Raw genomic sequence first — 12,662 nt, forward strand, 5'->3', positions numbered from 1 at the left:
TGTGACATCTGCTTGGTGTTAAAGAACATTTATTGAAATAAATCACAATTCCTTTTTAACTTTCCTTTAAATCGTTTTGATTAGAAAAGTGTAGATTATCTGGTCAAACAGTTTAATACACTTATTATATTTTGACAAATATTCTATGAAAGATTTAGGAATTAGCATTAAACAGTATTTGTATGTTTACATCTGTTTACCTAGTTACCATTCGCACAGCCGAGTCCGTTCTGTTCACAGCTTGGCCATGGGGGGATGCTGCAGCAGAGACTGCCTCACCAGCCCCAGGGCATCCAGGGCCGTGCCCCATGCCAGTGTGACCCCAAAGCCCCCGTGGCCGTAGTTGTGCACCAGCGGCACCTCCTGGCCCCCTGCTGTTCTCAGCCACTCCACCTCCACCCGTGGGCTCTCCCTTCCCGGCCGCAGGCCAACCCACTTCCCCACCACCTTCCCACCATGAAGGGCCGGCTCCAGCCGAAAGCAGCGCTCCAGAATGCCCTCCCTGTCGCCCACGTCCACCTCTAGACGCCAATCTCCAGCCTGCCGCGTTCCCCCCAAGGTAACGCTGTTCACCCCCGGGTAGATGTAGGTGTGGCCATCCCCATCACGGACAAAGTTCTTCACCCAGGGGGCGTGGAACTTGAGAATCTGCCCACGAATGGGGTGCATCTTTGCATCCCCCACCAGTGAGTGAGCTCCTAGTCCCGAACAGTTCACAATGACATCATAGGTGTCAGCCAGGCGCTGGAGATCAGAGACCTTCCCATTCAGGATCTTACCGCCAGCTTTGCCGAATCTGCACAAGAGAGTTGCGATAATTTGTTCCAAACCCCTTTAAGAATCTCATGTTAAATCAAACTCAAAAAGATAAACTGATTGATGTAAATGTCAAATCAATGGTGCAGAGGATACAGCTAATGACCATAATGAGCAGCGTGTGTAACAAGGTTTGGGACAGAACATTAATCTGCATGAAAAGGTAACCCGCCACTTGGGGATTCTCTCTGAGGTAGAGCCTGTACCTCTTTTCCAGCCAGGGCAGGTAAGTGGTGCACTCACACTTGATTGTAGTGAATGCCTGCCCAAACTTGTGATCAGGGAATCTCTTCAACTCACGGTCGCTTAAGAAGCGGAAGCCGAGGACATGCTCTGCCCAGAATGGCCTCTTATCAGCGGGCACCTCCTTGAAGACCTGACACCTTCATAGACATGACTGAGATTATAAAACTACTCCCTAAATGATTCTACTGCCTGTAAATGATCCACCAAGTGGTACGTTTCCACAAGACAAAGGCTATAAGAATTTCCGCATTATGGTTATGGGATGGGCAGACGCCTTTGTCCAAAGCGACATACAAATACAAAACAATATAATACTTAAATTTAATGTATTTACATGCCCCTAAGGTTAATAGTATATAAATCACTGAAAGTGCCATTTCTTATATGTTAAAGTGTATGCTGTACTTTGCAGAATGTTTTGAAGGTACAACGATGTTGATGACAGGAATTCTTCATTTAAAGGTGCTATAGACAACATAAACCTTTAAAGGAGCACGTTTATAACCTTATTATCTTGGACTGCAGAAGCATACAAAAGAAGATGAGAATTGTCTGCTGACCAACCCTGAGCTCAGGATGACTCCCGTCTCACCACTCTTGGAGGACTGGGCGATGGCCAGCAGGTGATCAAAGCTTTCCTTGAACCACCGCTGTTGCTGCTCCAGAGGAATATCTGTCAAGAGAAACATCATAGACCCCTATTCACATTCAGGGTATGTGGCATCTAATTTAAAAAAAATGTGGCATCTAGTTTAAAAAAAAAATAGGATACTATGACAAGATACACTGGACAACAGCTGCTAGGAAAGGTGGCACAGAAAACCCATGACCCTCCAAATATTTGCTACCTGGAAACTGAGAAGCGAACAAGATCCCAGCGGCTCCATCACTGGTGGTGTCAGGGGTGAAGCGCTCACTGATGACGGTCACTGAGCAGTGGGGGAGGGTCTCTGCGATGCATACCGCCGTGGATAGGCCCACCACTCCTGCCCCTACAACCACAACTTTCACTGACTGCATTGTGGTGTCCAACTGACTCTCGGAAGACTCGGCATTTACTAATATTCTGCCACCATCTGGTGGATTGAGGAACTGTGAAAATAAATGTGGTAGGATAGTGTGATCAAATGGTGTTCAATCATGAAGACATGCCATAACTGTCATGCTATGGAGGGCAATATATCAATGCCTGAATTAAATCTACAGAATTGTATAAATTGAGATCAATGCCTACGTTTATGCAAATCAAGCATGACTTGAAACTCATTCATGAACTCTGGCTGTACAAAGTTCAATTGTGTAACCAGGCTGTTTATTCCTACCCTGATAGCAAGAGGCTGCAGACCACTGTCGGTCATAGCTGGCGGTCCGCTGGCATTTTGCTCGGTTCTCTGGCGGAGACAAATTGCCCAATATTTTGCCACTATTGGTCTAAAAATCAGTGTTTGAATTATACCGTGAGCTTCGGGGGGTACCGTTATTTCGACTGGTGACGTTACTCTCCATTTTATATAGGCTTACACACATGATTTCACACTTGTGGCTCACAGTCAATTTTCCTTCAAAATATAGGTCATATGACCAGGCTGGCTGGATGGCCGACAAGTTAAAAGAAACTAATCATACTAGCAAGCACAATTTACCTTACACATTATGGGAAGGGTTGAAATAGGGTAAACACTGTTTCAAGGTGCGCCCAGTGCGTAAAATTGCGCACCAGTCAAATATTTTTTGGTATAGCAGTGCAATGCAAACATGGAAATGCATACAGAGCAATTTAAGACCCAGATTGTTTACAGATGGGCCACAGAAAGTCTCCCATTTAATAGCCAAGTTCACCTAGCCTAATACAAGGCCAGCCTAGGGTTACCACACGTTCTGGTTTTCCCGGGATTGTTCTCTTTTTAATGTCTGTCCCGGAAAATTGATAATCTTTTCCGGGACAGCAAATGTCCCATTTTTTGGTGCAAATGCACTTCTATTTTTTTACTTCTATTTTAAGTATTCCCTAGTTTCACTTTCAATAAAACCTACAAGGATACAAGAATACAAGGAAGTTTATTGTCACATGCATATAGTTACTGGAAGTAAGAAATGCAGTGAAATTATGTCTGGTGTCAGCCTATTTGTGCATTTATGGGGGTGCAGTAGAAGGGGTTTAGTAGATTAAGTGGCAAGGGCTGCATAAGAAAGGTGGGGGAGGATTGGGATTGGGCAGGGGGCACCAACAAGGAGCACCCAAGAGCAACAGGGGCAAGGAAAAACTCCCTTACCAAGGAAGAAACCTTGGGCAGATCCACGGCTCAAGGGGCTAACCCAACTGCCAGGGGTCTTGGTGTGTGTGTTGGGGGGATGACAGGGGAGATGGGATAGTGTGCTGTGTATGTGGGGAGAGGGCAGTGTGCAATATGTGTGTTGGAGAAGGTTCCTCATTAGACAATGTGCTGTGTATTGGGGGTCAGTGTGCTGCAAGTATGTTGGGGATGTGTGTTGGAGAAGCTTCCTGATGAAATAATGTGCTGTGTATGTAGGGGGGGAGTGTACTGCAAGTATGGTGAAGGGACTTACTATTGCAAGCAGAGTACTGTATGTATGATGTATGTGAGTGATGACAGTGAAGATATGTGTGTGGGTGGGAGGGGAGTGGAGCAGTGACTGTGTGTGTGTGTGTGTGTGTGTGTGTGTGTGTGTGTGGGTAGGTGAGGGCAGTGTGCTGTAAGTATGTTGAGGATGTGTGTTGGAGAAGATCCTGAAGACAATGTGCTGTGTATGGGGGGGGGGGCAGTGTGCAGCAAGTATGTAGAGGAGGCTTACTGTAGCAAGCAGTGTGCTGTATGTATGTGAGGTGATGACAGTGATGATGTAAGTGTGTGTGTTTTTTGTGTGTGTGTGTTGGGGATGGGGGTGGGGTGGGGGGCAGAAAGGCTAGGCAATCAAGGACATGGGTAGATAGATGGAGGAGAAATCAAAAATAATAAATAAAAAGTTCTATGGAGATGTGCAAAAGTTGGAGAAAGTCAGATATGTGTGTGTGTGTGTGTGTGTGTTTTGACGTGTGATGAAATAAGAAAATAAAAAGGTCTGTAGCATAGGGAGAGGGATGTAAAAGTGCTAAAAGTCATGTAGGTGTGTGTGTGTGTGTGTGTGTGGGGGGTCATGAGTGCTGAGGAGTGAATGAGTGCAAAGTCAGTATAGTGCGAGTTCAGAGTTCGGATGGCCTGGGGATAAAAAAACTTCTCCTGAGTCTCTCAGTTCTGGCTTTGTGACTACATAGGCGTTTTCTTGATTTCAGCGGTAGGAATAATCCATTGTTAGGATGAGAAGAGTCCTTCAGAATCTTTTGGGCTCTTAGGAGTACTCTTCTGGAATAGATATCTTGTAGAGCAGGGAGTTGAGTTCTTATGATCTTGTCATCTGCAAACTTGATGATGGAGGTATGACTACTGTTGGCTTTGCAGTCATGTGTGTAGATGTTGTACAGCAGTGGACTCAGAACACAGCCTTGGGGAGCACCTACGTTCCGCTCCGGCAATCCTAGCCTACTATTTTTCTTAAGTTATCTTGATTGTATCCAGCTGTGATTGGTTGTAGGCCTAATGCAGACCTGCGAAACGAAAGTTTACCTTAACCATCAGCATCACCTAGCTAGCAACTACCGGCCCCGCGCAGCATGTCCAAAAGAGTGAGTGTGTGCGGGTAGGCAACAGATTGGAGAGAGTAAGAAATTACGGTTCGATTTGGTTTGATAAAATGGGTGGCGAGACGGAGGAGAATATAGGCCTACAATCAAATCAGGGCCAGCGGCGAAGAAAAGGAGATACACAGTAGGCTGTACCACTAGCCTAGAAATCTAGACGCACCCTAGCAGCGGCAAATTAATTTGCTCAGCCTGTACGTCTAGTATCAAACCATAGGGATTTCTATTGGCTGGCCGTGGGGCGCCATCCAATCACAACAGCTCTATTTTGTTAGAGAGTCTTAAGGCGGGCTTAACAGGATAACGACAGTCCCTGCGACGGTGAACAACAAGGAAGGTGGCTATGGCGAACGAAGAGCGGTAGTTTGAATCGGCGTTGGCGTCAACTTTAGAGAAGTTGGACTTGTGCTTTTCTTTGAAAGTTGAGCAACACAATGCACTTAAGTCATTCCTTTCGAAGTAGGATGTATTTGCCGTTTTGCGGGTACGGATATGGTCGTAGCGCTGGCCTATGACTTTTTAGCGCACGTGGAACACTTAATTATAAAAAAAATTACATGCACATGTTGAATGAAATTTGACTTGTGCGGCAATTAGTAAATCAATATACAATTAAGACAATAAAGAGACCAAAATGTGTTAATTTAGGTTAATTTAACAAAACCTATACAACAGAAAAGGCAACAGGCAAAAATGCTTGTTTGGTGCTGAATGAGACATTTTACTGCACAACAAAATTATTACATGTTGGGCTTAGAGGGCAAACTGTAAGATTTTGCTTGATCTGTATGTTACCTGGCTGATGGGGCACGAGAGAAGCAGCCTGTCAGCGACCATGCCTGCTATCTGAAGCTTACTGAACTGCTATGGTGCTGCGCATCTGGCGTGCCCTGCGCGCGACCGCGCGAGTTCACGTGACAAAGGAAGAGAGATAGGCTGGTCGGGTGTGCGCAAGGAGGTGGCTCATTTCGGGGCATTGTTTCAGTCGTTTTTAATGGCTCAGGTTTTCAAAAGATCATTTCAAAACCGACCTCAGTAAAATCTTAATAATATTAATAATAATAAAAAAAAGTTTCAAAAGGGCATTTTCGTTGATAAAGGGTAAACTTCCTAGTGCTTTAGCACAACCTAGTGTCTATTTATGCACGCCTATGTTAATGTTTAATGGATTAGCCTTATTTAAAAGAGCAGGTGAAAGGGCATTATAAGAACCGTTTAAACTCAGCAACCTTAAAGTGACAATGAATGCATAATCAGTAGCCTACTAGCCTGACGAGCCAGACCCACATTAAAATGTAGGGTCTGGGCACTCACCGTTCGCAGTGCTCAGTCCGAGGGGCGGGATAATAGGTTGTCTTTCAAATCCCCTCTGCACGCAATAGGACAGCGCTATGAGTCTCATGCGTTTTCCCACCAGCGGAGCTAGTTGGCTAGTTCAAACTTTTGCCAACTTGAAAAAAGCTTAACTCGTGTCACACTGTTTGCCAACAGCAACATCCATCTTCTTTGTTTCAAGTAGCAGGGAATTCAAGCCAAACCGTTGCAACTCTGCCATCAATCATTATGTTAAGCCCGCCTAACGACTCTATACACGATTTGATTAGCCTGATAGAAGTTTAATTTTTCGAGCTCACAACCCAACGGAGAGTTGCTAGACTAGCCCTGGCAGCAAATGCCGCTAGGGTGCGTCTAGATTTCTAGGCTATAGTAGCCTACTGTAGGCCTATAACATTTGCAGCATTTGTTAATAAGTAATTATTGAAAACCAGTAATAGGCTTAGTATAACTATGAATTATAGGCATTTAACATTAATCAAAATCATAACTTGGCAATGAATGTCCCGGATTTTCACAAATCAAATGTGGCAACCCTAGGCCAGCCTTTGGTTCATTTGATTCGTTTTTTTTTTTTGATAGCCTAAGCCTGCAACACATGCAAATAAAAAAAATACTTGTTCACGGATGGAAAACAAATATCTTCACGTTGTTTAGCCTAGGCATTTCATATCATGTAGCCTAGTGCATTGTGCGCCTGGTGTTATATCAGACATTCCAAGTCTCCCGCATATTGATAGCGCCACCCTATGGCGCGGGAATCGTGCGTAAAACCTTTCGACCGTCCATCTGATCAACCAACCGATCGACCAACCGAACGTCATACCACCCGCCTTACTTACATGTATCAGAATAATTGCCTTTTTATAAGCAGCCTACATATACCTACATGAACCTACACGTATCCAACATGTGCCCAGAATTGGTGCAACGTGTTAGCTTGGGTGCCATTCCGAACTTAGTCCCGCCCCACGGGAAGTTCATATTCTGACTTTGAGACTAGAATTTGAGTATGACAACGTCAAGCTCGCAACATGTACTTATTCTGTTGGAACATGATGGATACATGTAGGCTTGTGTTGGAACATGAATACATGTAGGAAAACTGTACAATGTTGAAACTTCATTAAATGAACATTCATTAGTCTATTTGTGTCGTTATTAGTGACAAGCTATTGCTATTGTTGCTTAAACTATTATGCGTAATAACCATCTGCAAAACAGGACTACCAATTATCTGCGAGATATGAGAAATGCCATAGGCCTTACCACATTTTCTCTTTCTTACATCAATACGTTATGGAAGCATATGAGCCCACTTCAAATCATCTCCAAATATGTGATTATGTATCCTAGCCTATAGGCTAAGTTTAACAACGTTTTATGGACAATATCCCTCGGACTGCACTTTGAATAGATTTTGCTGTGCTGTACTGCAAGAGTGGCTTGAGATTAACATAGCCTAAATACTGTAATGTTGACACTAATAAAGATACGTTTATTAAGTAGGTTAACAAATGAAAAGTGTTTTCAGCTGAAATGGCATGAAGGCTATATGTGGACCACCTGGACCTTTGAGTAAAACATCAGTAGACAGAAAAGCCCTCAGTGTAGCAATGCAGACTGCTCGGGGGAACCTGCTAATCCAACTGTGGGTCGCCAGTCGAACTGATAGGCAAGTTCACCCAAGGGTAGGCTATTTACAATTTCAGCAGCAACAAAGCCAAGTCGGGAGACCGTTTTGCAGTCTTCTTAGAAACTACAATCTGACTACATTTTCGAGGCCTTCAGCTGAGTCACATCCGGATTTCTTCGGTCCGGGACCAGAAAGTTGCATATTCGGTTCTTCCGCGGAGAAGCACTAGGGCAGCGGTCGGGAACCTATGGCTCTTTTGGGAACTGCATCTGGCTCTCGGACAAACCTGCCATTTGTTTACTCAATAAGTCATCAATAATTTTGGTACTGTATTAAATAAAAAATGGACCTACTGATATCAAAATGTTAAAATAGTGTTCAAAATATAATATATGTTCACGTAGTTTAATCCATCCCATGTCTGTTCTCTACCGCTGAAGTTCACGGTTACGTCGATGTACTGTAGGCCTAGGGGAGACGAAGCACCCACCAAACGCCAGATGAATTTTGTTCCGCCATAAAAATAAAAAGAAAGAAAAAGAATATGTCGAATATCCGAATATCAAACTAACTTCACCTCGGTCTCGGGAGCAGCGGTTTCAACAGTGCGTGAAAACCGAGCGTACAAATGTCTTTGATCAAGAATGAAAAACACTTTGCAAAGGAATGATGGAGCTAATTTTTCATGTAACCAGACGATGGCGATATGATCGTCTTTTCTCTTCTCGTCCTTCACATTTCCCATAGAAGAAACGTCGTACTCTCATTTCTCGCGATGGTTGAGTGACGAGCTATTTAAGGAAGGTAAGGTCCTGAAAGCTTTATATCTTTATTTACTTTTTGTTGAATACTTGGTCGTTTTCCGTAGATGTTAGGTTCACGGGGAATTAAGTAGTTTGACATAGTTAAATAGTAAAGATACAAGTATGCACATCGATGGGAATCTCTTCATAAATTGATACTAGGAAGCCATGGTTTTAAGACAAACCATGGCGCTTGGTTTAAAATAATGTAATTAATACATACATGTATTTACTTTTCAGGGAACTACTAGTAACGTCTGCGTATTTCCTTAGTCAGGTTATAACAGGTTACCAAGCAAAGCCAAGTCTGTCGTGCATTTGTCCTCTATTGTTGTAACGTTAACGTTAACAACGTTTAATTCGCGAATGAATGCTGATTGGTAACAGTTCTGAAATCTTCCCTTATAGGGTTAACGTTAGTGTTTACATGACCTAATGTCTGAACATCAACCTTCACCTAAGATGGCCTTTCATTCAAAGACACACAAGGACACCATCCTGAATAAATTTGATATGCTGAGAAAAAAAGATATTCTTTGTGATATCACCCTCATTGTGGAACAAGTGCACTTCAAAGCGCACAAAGCACTTCTAGCAGCCAGTAGTGAATACTTCTCCTCCCTGCTGATGGCTGTTGACTTGCCCACTACTTCCCAGGCTGTGTACCAGCTGGAAGGCATAGCCGCACAGGCCTTTGGGGCAGTACTGGAGTTCATTTACAGTGCCGGTGTGTGTGTGGAGCAGACTGCCGCTGAGCAACTCCTGAGCACCGCCCGCTTCCTTGGGGTCACTGACCTGCTATGTGCAGACAGAAAAAATGAGGGGGCAACTGTATCCTCGCCAGAATGTGACAGTGTTGAACTGGTGCCTGTCGGCTGTCATCAAGACTCAAACGGGGCATTTAGGAATAAGTCAGATGGAGCATTCAAAAATGGAGGGGAGTCTGGCTGTGAGGCACAGGCCCCACCAAAGCGTAAGAGAGGGCGGCCTCGAAAGAACACACAGGCAGTTGTCACCAAAGTGACAGACACAGTTGTGGATGATGACATCTCAGCCGAATCCAATCAGATGTCTGTCAGTGAGGCCAAGGCAACAGACGGTCAGGATGGAGGAAACGACCCTGGGAATGAAGGTGAGGTCAGCGAGCGTTGTCTGTCTGAGTCACCCAGAGATGACGGCAAAGACCCAGACGATGCCGATTATGTCCCGTCCACTCATGGCTTGCGCCACAGCAAGCGTAAGATCAAGCGGCCGGTGAAGCTGAGCGGTTACCGGGTCGGGGACCAAGCGTCTGAACCAGGGCATCCTGGGAAGAGAGGCAGGAAGAGGAAGTATCCCGACACCGAGGCCCGCTGTGAAGACTGTGGAAAGGTCTTTAAGAACCATGTGTTCTTGAAGGTGCATCAACGGATCCACACTGGTAAGAGTCTGGACAGGGGTTGCGGTGTGTGGTGTGTGTCTTGAGAGATCAACAGTAGTCCTGTTATACACTTGGGTTTTGTAGATTTATTGATTCGGTGTATATTTTGCCTCTGTGCGGCAGGTGAGAGGCCCTATGGGTGCCATATATGTGGAAAGGACTTCACTCAGAAACACACCCTCCTGATCCACCAGCAGATGCACACCGGGGAGAAGCCTCATGTCTGCACCATCTGCAAAAAAGCCCTGTCAACCAAACACTCTCTACAGGAGCACATGAACTTGCACACCGGTAGGCCTACTCTCAGTACAGCTACATGTGAAAAATGAAGTGATTTTGATCTTTTGTGTCTTGCTATTTCACACCTCAGTTCTCCAATTTCCTTTGCATCAATTGTGGTCAACATCATTATGAATTGAGTACAGGAGCTAATGGGTACAGATAACAATAAACTTGGTTGGTTTCAAAGGAAATATATCTGGTAAATTTTTCCCAATTGACATACCAAAATTAAGCTGACAAGATAGATTGCTGCTGCCAGCCTACCTTTTCTTTCCCATAACACTTATTTCCCTTCTAGAGCAGAAGTTGTTCAGCTGTGACCAGTGTGGACGAAGTTTCACCCAGAAGCGGCAGCTAAAGAGCCACTACAGGATTCACACAAGCCAGTCACTGCCTGAGTGTGCCCACTGCCAAAGACGCTTTCTGGACGCTGCCCAGCTCAAGAAGCACCTGAGAACTCACACGGGTAAATACTGCCAAGAATTTTCTCCAAGGACACATTTTGATACTCTTTTTTTGACAAAATGCTTTGTTGCCAAGAAATAAAAATCCTTTTAGACGTCTAATTATTATCTAATAATGCATAAGGTTAATGAAATTCATTAGCCAAAGGGTCAACGTTTTGCAAAGTATTACGCTAGCAGACATAGACCTACCTCTTGTTCTGTATAGGTGAGAAGCCCTTCACGTGTGAAATCTGTGGAAAGTGTTTTACAGCCAAGAGCACCCTTCAGACCCACATCAGAATCCACAGGTGAGCAACTTCAACTTGACTGATCAGATACAAACAGTCTTACTAACAGATATAGATTGCATATCTAGAGGGAAAAGATCTTAGTGAATACCGGTACTTAACTGTCCTGTTTACAAATACTGTAATACTGTAACCAATTTGCTCTGGTATTAATTCATGCATTACATGCTGTTTTGTGTGTTAATCCATCCTGTGCAGGGGGGAGAAGCCGTACGTGTGCAGCGTGTGCGGTAAGTCCTTCTCAGATGCGAGCGCGCACAGGCGTCACGTGTCCTCACACTCTGGTAAGAAGCCCTTCAGCTGCTCTGTCTGTAGCTTGTCCTTCGCTCGGCCCGACAACCTCAAGGTCCACGCCAAGACCCACAGCAAGGAGTGGCCCCGCGACCCTAGCACGGCCCTGGAGACCCACGAGGCCCCTGGGGAAGGGGTGGTGTTGAGTTCTGGGGTGTCGGGCTCGGCTTCGGACGACGTGCGGGGCCTCATCCAGCTGCAGCCCTATCAGGTGCCCGCTGGGGGTGACCAGCAGGAGATTCAGCTGGTGGTAACAGGCGACGTGGAGAACATCAACTTTGTTCCTGGCCAGGAGTCGGGGATCAGCATCATCACCACGACGACGACGACGAGCGAGAGCAACGGAGCGGGGGGCGGGAGTGATCCCCAGGCCGCCCAAAGCCTCACTCTGCTCACCCAGCCGTCGGGGCACCACATGCTGGTGACGCAGGACACAGGTGACCCCTCCGCAGCACACATCCAGACCATCAGCATGCTGGAGGGCCAGGTGAGCACAGGGGCTGGCGGCAGCGTCGGGCACGGCGAGCAGATGCACGTCATCCTCACCAAGGAGGCCATGGAGCAGCTGCACCAGCACGCCCAGGCGCAGCCCCAGCCAGGCAGCCAGGGGGCGCTACAGCTCCTTCAACCACGCGGCGGCGCCACCCAGCTCCTGCCGCAGCCTCACCACCACGCCGGCCTGCCGCAGCTGACCGTGGCCTCAGACACCACGGCACCCACCCAGGGGGAGAGGGAGAGCCAGGCCATCCACATCAGCAGCCAGGCCGGACAGCCCATCTGCATCAGCCAGACCAGCCAGCAAATCCCTAGCCACCACATCCAGGGCCAGACCTTCCAGATCCAGGCAGGGAACGTCTCCTACCTGTACACCACCAGCCTCGCCCCCAACACCTGACCCAGGTGTACACCATCAGCCTCGCCGCCAACACCTGACCCAGGTGTACACCACCAGCCTCGTCCCCAGCGGCAGCATGAGCTCATGTAAAGCAAACAGCTAAAAACTGGGAAATGAAATCCAGTGTAAAAACTATTTCTACAGGGTCACTGGTAATGATGTCTTCCTTTAAAGGAACCTTCAGTGCCGGTTGCACACAAAAATGCCTAATCAACAACCAATTTCTATTTTATTTCTCTCTTCGTTTTAATCTGTATTCTTCATTGTTGTGGATGTATTATGAATGTTCTATGTGCCCATAGTGGCAAAACTTTTATATAAAGTTGCCTATTCTATATGTGAAAGAAGTGAGATGAAAAAATATGTTTTGGCTGTAAAGGTTTTTTTTAATAAAAGATCAGGGATACATTAGAAAAGTAAAGACCTCTAAACTGAAGCCATATTCTGTCATTAATCAACAACATGATTATACTACATTTCATTGAAA

General features: G+C 45.7%; 2 protein-coding genes across 5 annotated transcripts; one reads left to right on the forward strand and one right to left on the reverse strand.

Moving 5' to 3' along the window:
* Nucleotides 1-12: 12 nt before the first annotated feature.
* Nucleotides 13-7,832, reverse strand: ddo (D-aspartate oxidase). 3 transcript variants are annotated; one of them, XM_048227310.1, is made up of 5 exons: nt 7,799-7,832; nt 1,911-2,154; nt 1,627-1,735; nt 1,023-1,199; nt 13-796 (listed from the first exon to the last, which is right to left on the reverse strand). In XM_048227310.1, exons 2-5 carry the CDS (start codon nt 2,080-2,082, stop codon nt 235-237), a joined length of 1,020 nt encoding a protein of 339 aa, XP_048083267.1. In that variant the 5' UTR covers nt 2,083-2,154; nt 7,799-7,832; the 3' UTR covers nt 13-234. The 3 variants fall into 3 exon arrangements, with proteins under 3 accessions (XP_048083267.1, XP_048083266.1, XP_048083268.1); XM_048227309.1 differs by lacking the exon at nt 7,799-7,832 and adding an exon at nt 2,385-2,399; XM_048227311.1 differs by lacking the exons at nt 1,023-1,199; nt 7,799-7,832 and adding an exon at nt 2,385-3,117.
* zbtb24 (zinc finger and BTB domain containing 24) lies at nt 1,714-12,658 on the forward strand. Of its 2 annotated transcripts, XM_048227307.1 has the most exons (7): nt 1,714-1,775; nt 8,478-8,534; nt 8,942-9,953; nt 10,077-10,244; nt 10,534-10,701; nt 10,908-10,989; nt 11,188-12,658. In XM_048227307.1, the coding sequence occupies exons 3-7, from the start codon at nt 8,969-8,971 to the stop codon at nt 12,173-12,175; spliced, it is 2,391 nt and encodes a 796-aa protein (XP_048083264.1). In that variant the 5' UTR covers nt 1,714-1,775; nt 8,478-8,534; nt 8,942-8,968; the 3' UTR covers nt 12,176-12,658. The 2 variants fall into 2 exon arrangements, with proteins under 2 accessions (XP_048083264.1, XP_048083263.1); XM_048227306.1 differs by lacking the exon at nt 1,714-1,775 and having other exon boundaries at nt 8,243-8,534.
* Nucleotides 12,659-12,662: the final 4 nt, after the last annotated feature.

Source organism: Alosa alosa, chromosome 19 (assembly GCF_017589495.1).
Source record: "Alosa alosa isolate M-15738 ecotype Scorff River chromosome 19, AALO_Geno_1.1, whole genome shotgun sequence".
NCBI classification, from domain to species: domain Eukaryota; kingdom Metazoa; phylum Chordata; class Actinopteri; order Clupeiformes; family Clupeidae; genus Alosa; species Alosa alosa.

Bases quoted from the DNA above. Each gene is read 5' to 3' on its own strand.
- ddo (XM_048227310.1), bottom strand. From the start codon at position 2,082: ATGCAGTCAGTGAAAGTTGTGGTTGTAGGGGCAGGAGTGGTGGGCCTA. The intron at 1,200-1,626 runs GTTGGTCAGCAG...ATGTCTATGAAG, and splicing joins GGAGTCATCCTGAGCTCAGG to GTGTCAGGTCTTCAAGGAGG. The intron at 797-1,022 runs GTACAGGCTCTA...TCTCTTGTGCAG, and splicing joins CTGCCCTGGCTGGAAAAGAG to ATTCGGCAAAGCTGGCGGTA.
- zbtb24 (XM_048227307.1), top strand. From the start codon at position 8,969: ATGTCTGAACATCAACCTTCACCTAAGATGGCCTTTCATTCAAAGACA. The intron at 9,954-10,076 runs GTAAGAGTCTGG...TCTGTGCGGCAG, and splicing joins GCATCAACGGATCCACACTG to GTGAGAGGCCCTATGGGTGC. The intron at 10,702-10,907 runs GTAAATACTGCC...TGTTCTGTATAG, and splicing joins GCACCTGAGAACTCACACGG to GTGAGAAGCCCTTCACGTGT.